Source organism: Mirounga angustirostris, unplaced genomic scaffold (genome assembly GCF_029215605.1).
Source record: "Mirounga angustirostris isolate CCGP_5_RB_7025 unplaced genomic scaffold, mMirAng1.0.hap1 SCAF_11, whole genome shotgun sequence".
Lineage (NCBI taxonomy): Eukaryota > Metazoa > Chordata > Mammalia > Carnivora > Phocidae > Mirounga > Mirounga angustirostris.
Window position 1 is genome coordinate 81997921 of NW_026991719.1, and position 7694 is coordinate 82005614.

Consider the following 7694-nt stretch of genomic DNA (forward strand, 5'->3'; position numbering starts at 1 on the left):
CATCCAGGCCCCGGTTTTCATACTGCTTCTGCCACACACCAAAACAGGAAGGGGGGGGGGCTCTTACTATTGCTACATCCTTTAAAATTATAGGGAAATTTGACACTGGAAATGGAGTTCCATGTCCTTTCTTGATCTGTAGCTCAGTAAATTTCTGACTTCCAGAGCCTTTATATTCATACTCTGGATAATTCCATTCCACAAAGAGTTTTCATAGCCCTCAAGGAAATTATTTTCTATCATAGAAAATGTCAGTACCTGATGCCCTGATATTTGCTCAACCACCAGCATACTGAAGAATGATCAGTCAGTGAAAGGAAAACTGAGGGTCCACTGACTCTCAGATAGTTAGAAGATAAGGACACAGAACCTGGATTCAGTTGCAACACAGAAGGAACCGATGTTTTCTTGCAGCTTGGAAGTTTATTAATAAAGGAGGTTGAACCAGTTGGTGTTACTTTTTTGAATCCTGCATCTCTGTGTTCTGGCTGTAGTGAGGAAGAGGACTAGCTACTCTGCTGGCCACAGGTGATGTCATCCCAGGAACATGCTGAACCCTCTCTCTTGGGTCCCTGTTGCCATATATGGGGTCCAGCATTATCAGACAGACTCCACTTCTTTTTCTTGTGCCTGAGCTGGAGGGATGATATTTTTTAGGATTTCAGCATAGTAGGGGTTAAATACCTGCTGATTGTGATGCATCAAATTGAAAACCTTCCAGCCTAGTTCTGTTAATTCCCCTTTGATGAGACTAAGGCCTCCAGGGAGACTCCTGCATGCCATGAACCAAACAACATTTGAGAAACAAACGGATTCGCTGATCTGTGAGCAAGGAAAAACAAGGAAAAGGGAAAGATCTAAGAGGTTTCAGAAGAAATTCACAATGCCCTTGTATTCTCTGCTCACCAAAGTTAACTAAGATATTCACTGACCTACCCATTCATCTGGATAAACTGTATAAATGAGATTTGTCTGCTTCATTTTGGAGGAGAAATGCTACCAAGTTCACAAAAACAATGCACGATCAAAAGATGTTGAGCTAGCAAATTTCTGGCTGTTCATAAGATTGTGTGGTTTTAAGTGAGCTCCTGGCATGTACTGACCTAACAAGAGGATCCCAGATATTGTATCTGAAATTAAAAGGGCATACATTGCAACCACTGCCCACACATCCAAATCAAACTGTTAAGATGCAAAAGTTAGAAGCAAGCTGGCCAAGTTCACTGCTTCCTTTAGCATGGAATATGTCTTACAACCTGTCAGTATTAATTCCTTGGAGGGGAGTAGAAGCCCATGCAGTAACTTTTAAAGCAAAGGATTTCCCGTCATAGATTTTGGATTATAGCTAGAAAATTACTGGGGATGACTTTGTAAGGTTGAGGGGACAGTACTTCACACCTGCAAGTTACATACTTTAATGGCAGGTCCACCTTAAAACTATGCATTCACTCTTCAAACTGAAAGAGATCTATTTCAACCCTGCATATTATAGATGAAAAAACTAAAGCCAAAAGACTTTCCCAATGATCATGCTTTTCCATTTATATATGGTTCAGTAACTCGCTTCCAAGGTTGAGTCTACCTCCTCATCCTCCACATTCTTGACACCCCTCCTTAACACTACTATGGGACTCTTACCAATGATGTTATGAACACAGTTCTCCTTCTTGGCGATATTCTGGAGTTGGCCTATAAGAGATGCTGTGTTTTCAGCACTCAGGACAGTAAGGTCCATATCTTTGAGTCCTTGATGGATTTCCCGGGACACTTGTTCACTCACACTCACCATAGTCTCTTGAGGCCTAGGTAATGGACAGAAAGCAGAATAGCCCTGGCATAGGGTCAAAGCCCAGAGAGCCCCTAACAGAAGACCAGTCCACTCCAAGCTCCCACCACTAGTAGACAGCAGTACCCCATGTACAGATTAAAAACCTTCATTGTTACCCTCAAGGTGACAACAAATTCATACATATAGACTTAGACTTAGACTTAGACTTCAAAAAAAAAAAAAAACAAGATAAATTGGACAAGGGTATCAATGGACCCACTCATATTCTTTAGTTCCATAAATTTTATTAAATCTTGTTTTAAGATTTTCTTGGGGATTTTCCATAGTTGTGTTTTTCCTATTTCACCAGTTAAATTATAAATATGTTAAGAGACATAAACTTCTAATTCCTCTTTTTATTTTGGTTGTGGTGCCCGACATGCAGTGATGATCAATCAGTATTAATGATCAACTGATAAACTTCTGGATATACATACACAAATCCAGTGTCACCCATTCAAATATATGACTCATTTTTAGAAAACACAAGAATGAATCCTTTGTAGCAAACTAGCCCCCACACTCTCCTCTTGGGAACAAGTTTAATTTTTCTCTATCCCAAGCCTCAATATAATTTATCAAGACACCAACAATCTTTGCAGGTGGTTCCCAAGGTCTTTTTTATGGTTTGTGATGACAAATAAGCAATAATTATATTATCTGCCTATGTCCCCCAAACCACATATTATTTTCAACTCTAAAAAAGATCTGTCTATGAAGCTTACCCAGAGTTAAATTCCTCTGTCAGGGCGTTGGTTATGCATTTCAGTTTATCCACAAATTCAGGTGAGCTGAATAAAACATTACCAGAGAAACTTCTGGCTACTAGCAAGACTGAGGTCAGGATGGTTAACTGGTGCAACTGGGACTCCATCTCCTGTAGCCGGATTCTGTCCATCAGCAGAGTCTTTTGAAACAGGGAAGACTGGGTCAGGAGAGGAGGGTTCTAGTAGAGATGTTAAATACAAAACAAAAGGGCAATGCTCTAACACACATTCCTACCTCAGGGAACTTGTCATTGTCAGGATCCCAGAGAAGAAGGTTCAGGTAACCCTGGTATAGCACCATTGTGGGATTGGGGAGCTCTGAGTTGTTAGCTGCCCAATTTGGAGGTGAACCGGCCAAGCTGGAAGAGCTGGGAAAGCCAAGAGAACTTGGAGATCGCGTAGTGAGGTCTGTTGCTGCTTTGGTTAGCCATTTTGTGGTGCAATCAAGGAGAACTATGACATAAAAGGGAATATATGAGGGTTAAAGGCTAAAGTTTTAAGATATACTCTTGGTCAATAAATATTATTTTGTAGGACCTTCTGTCTTATAGAAATATTTTTCCCTACCCTTTACCCAGAAAATAAACTTTTATTCAAAAATTCGAAAATATTTTGTCGTTGTAAGAAGGCAAACCCAAGGTCGAATCTCCCTCTCCTGCACTTAAATTTTAAACATACTGGGCTGCTTGTCAAGGAGTTCCTGGAATTTAGCTTGTTCATACTGGACAGAATGTTCCTGCAGGTAGGGTCGAAAGCTCTGGGTAGTATAGTTCACCATGTCCATTTTCATCAGTCCCAGAACATGGAAGTTACCCCTGTCATAAGGAGAAATAAAATATTTACACTATGAAAGGAAATCTAGTGTGGAGGGGTGGAACTCAAGCAAGGAGTCTTAAAATCACAGCATTTTAGAATTACAGTGGGCCTTAAAAACAACAATTCAACTTTAATTTACAAATAAAAACACTGGAGTTAGGGACTCAAGGCCACAGAGTGAGTTGTTGTCAGAGGTAAGGATGTCTTCTGTCCTTTTAGTCACCAATCTAGAACTCTTTCCAACATAGCCACTATCTTCTCAGAAAGAGTATTCAGTGGAAGGAAAATGACCTAACAACTATCTGTGAGGAGTTGGAATGATGGTGATTGAATTTCTAACTCATTGGGCATATCAGTTTACCTTTCTGGGCCTTGATTCTCCTAGCTGTGAAACAGGGATAATCTTCATTTTTGTTTCCTCATGGGGTGTAAGTTAGGATACATAGGAAAACATCTGAGAAAGGGCTATTTGAAATCTCTAGAAGAAAGACTTATTGTACTCTGTCTTAGCATCATTTTTTATAAGGGGTACAAATGATCTAAAGATCACCAAAAAGGCCTTGGGAGACTATCCTTGGAAAATAAAAGCCAATAGTTTAGGGAGGAAAATAAAAGGTATTAGTCAATTCTTCAGGATAGAAGAGCTACATAAGGCAGGAGCTTTAACACAGTATCAGGGCCAGAGTTTTCTGGCATAATTGTCTAAGGCAGATTTCAGGGACAGTACATTTAGTTTCTTACTTTAGTAACTGCACAGGATCTGTCATGTTTTATAGTTTCTGCACTGCTTCATCACGGACTGGTGCACATAGCAGGGTCATCAAATTGAGAATGTAGTTAGAGAGATGAGGGACATCCAGGGCCCCATGTTCTGCTTCCTGCTTAAGGAGATCCATGTCCAGAGCTTCTGCAATCTCATTTCTTAGGCGGTTCTAGTGTGGTAATAGCAGTGATAACAAGATCTGCCCAGAAAAGAAAATCAATGGAGCCAAATTGTTTAGAAATCCAAACACTCTCCAATGAACAACCTTAAAACAAAGACATCCTAGCCTATGTCTTTTGGAAGTCTTGAAAATAGGTCTCTAAATTTCTTATAGAAGAATATTATTTCTTTCTGTTTAGGGGCCAAGGCTTCACTGGTATCAGTAATAACAGTAGTGCCATATAATATCCTGATCATAAGGATATTAAAATATGAATAAAAATAAGAGTGTGATAAAAATAAGTGCAGGATATAAAATATATAAAATACACACCACCACAAGATGATTGAAGCACTCTTAATAAGGAATAAAGACATTTTTAGCAACCCTCAGTTTATTTCCTGAGATGTTAAAAAAAAAAAAAAGAAGATAGCAGGAAGGGAAAATGAAGGGGAGGAAATCGGAGGGGGAGACGAACCATGAGAGACTATGGACTCTGAGAAACAAACTGAGGGTTCTAGAGGGGAGGGGGTGGGGGGATGGGTTAGCCTGGTGATGGGTATTAAAGAGAGCACGTACTGCATGGAGCACTGGGTGTTATATGCAAACAATGAATCATGGAACACTACATCAAAAACTAATGATGTAATGTATGATGATTAACATAACATAATAAAAAAAAGGAATAAAGACATTTTTAGATTATTTTACTTCAAAGGTCAAAGATAAAATAAGCAAAGGAACCATTAAGGGTCACTTGAAATAGCCTTTTGACTCAAAAGTATAAGTTCCTTGTGGGCAAGAGCTCTTTTATTCACATATATGTTTCTGAAAAACAAAACATAGTGAGGGTTCAGTGAAAATCTTTTTAATTGAATGACATACTGTGCCATTATAGCAAGATGCCAACCTTCAAGCTTCATATCATGCAAAAAAAAAAAAAAAAAAAAAAGCTTCTCTAGATGGTCTATTTAAGTAATGAACCATGTTCAGAGAGGCAATACGCAATTTAGGATATTGATAGCCATCAGCAATCCAAAGATTTGGTATGCCCAGGAACTTAACATCCACAAATGGGAGGTTGGTTACTCACCTCCTTAACTTCTTTTAAAAGTTCAAGAGCACAAGTGAAGTCAGGGGGAGTACTCAATAGCTGCTCTTTCAGATGGTCCCAAAAAGCATTGTACATTGTCTCCATGAATCTGCCTTCCAAACTGTAAAAATGTTAAATGAGCAAATTGCTCTTTACCCAGAGAACTGATCATAATTAGGATCATAATTTCCTAAATCCCAAATAGCATTTAGGATCATGAAAGATCATTAAATTGCCAGGCCAAGAGCTATATTTAGCTCTTGAGTGAATAAACTAAGTTTAGTGTTGAATGCAAACATGTTAGCCAAATCCTCTCAGGAGGGTACCTCAAGGTTCCAGAGAAGCTCTCATCCTGCTGTAGGAAGAACCATGAACTAGGTAGGGGTTGAACCCTTGAGTTCTAGCCCTGGTTCTGCATCAAACCTAAGTGTGTGCCTTAGTTTCTTTTTTTTCCAGACAAAAAAGAATATATATTATATGCTTCCATATACAAGAACCTCAAAAACAGGCAAAATAATCTGTGGTGTTAATAATCAGAATACTGGTTACCTTTGGGGAGAATGGTTTTCATTGGTAGAGTGCTGTGTGCCTCAGTTTCTATATCCATAGACTTATAGTTTGAATTAGATGTTCTTTTTCTTTCCATTTTGAAATCCAAGAAAAAAATTCCTCCTTGATAACACTTGAAAGTCTTAGGTACACCTCAAACTAAGCAAGCTAAAAATTGAACTCATTATCTTCCCCATTCAAACCTGTTCCTTGTTTCTGCAAACCAGAAAACTTAGCCCTTTTCCCTCAAAAAAAATACAAAAATAATGCATGATTTTGTTAAAACTTATACAAGCAATACAAAGATAAATGAGTAAAAAAGTTAAAGTTCATCTTCCAACACACCAATTCCACTTGTGAGATATACACACATAACTCTGGTGTGTACTGGAGTCCTTCTAAATTACTTTCCCCTCAACCATTTTATCTACTTGTTCACCCAATTCCAGAGATTTTGCTTCCTAAATATCTCTGGAATCCATCCCCATCTACTATCATTTCCTACCTGGACTATTGCAATAGTCTATTAAATGGTCTTCCTGCCCCAACAAAGTCTTACTCGCACAATGCCACATACTCTTGCTAAAATCAATGATTTTTCTAAGATATACATCTGGTCATGATGGCATGCTCATTTAAAGTCTTCCCTGGGCTCCCTATCACCAGCAGGATAGATGGCCTCTAAGACCCTTTATGATCATTTTCTGCAACTTCTCCTACCTTATTGCCTTCCTCCTTCTAACACTCTGCTCCAACAATAACAACCTACTTATAATGAATATATAATGTCTTTCACCAGTCTATGTCTGTGACATGTCATTTCCAGTTCTAGGAGAATCCTTCCCCATCCCCCACCCCTGGACCCTCTGAAAAGTACCCATTTATACTCCAAACTCATGTGTCCTTTTCAGGAAAGTCTTTCTTGACTCTCCTAGGGCCCCTGAACACAAATATAGAACTCCATATACTAGATGGGAGAACTTATCATTGCACAGTAGCTATCTACTATTTGACTATCTCCCCTACAGAAGCCTCTTGACTGTAAAGGTAACATTTTAATCACCTATATGTTCCCAGCATTCAGCATTGTTCCTTACACCTAGTAAGTACTCAATAAATGTTGTATAAATATCTGAAAACGAGATTTTCCTTAGGATCTATAACTATAATTAGTGTTATTTTATAAGACCAAAGGTAAAACCAATAATCAATATCTATACAAAATAGATAACCCCACATTCTATTTCACTTTGTTTTTGTTATACTTTTTGCATTGCTACACTAGAATAAGGCTGTTAATAACTGAACAATGAAAATCAAGCTCTAAATAGTATTATTCCTTCTGTTTCATTTACCCACCCCTCATCACACCACAACCCTCAGCCACTTTAACAGATCTTCACTCTCCTAGTTTCACTTTCTCTGCACCTTAGCCGGCAGAAAAAAAAAAAAATCTAACTTGGGTTTCCAGGATAGTAAAGGCAGTGAGGAATATGCTAGGAGATTTGTCTTTTGGTGAAAACCTCCTTTGGAGAAGCTGTGCCTGGCATGAGTACCTGTTGGCAACAGGTAAACGAAAACTAAGAAGTGTGAAGATCAAAAGAAACACTGACAGAGCAAAGTGTTTTAGAAATAGAACCCCTAAAGTGGGAAATTAGAAATGCTATACAATTAGGGTACAGCCAATTAATTTACCCATTTAACTATTTACAAGCCAT

General features: G+C 38.5%; 1 protein-coding gene across 1 annotated transcript; it reads right to left on the bottom strand.

The window, feature by feature from the left end:
* Positions 1-600: 600 nt before the first annotated feature.
* On the bottom strand, positions 601-5538 carry TCP11X2 (t-complex 11 family, X-linked 2). The gene is given in 8 exon segments (XM_045902720.2): positions 601-772; positions 774-822; positions 1639-1802; positions 2554-2735; positions 2831-3048; positions 3274-3410; positions 4153-4373; positions 5428-5538. Coding segments are annotated over 8 exon segments (1248 nt in total). The 5' UTR covers positions 5533-5538.
* Between the last annotated feature and the right edge of the window lie 2156 nt (positions 5539-7694).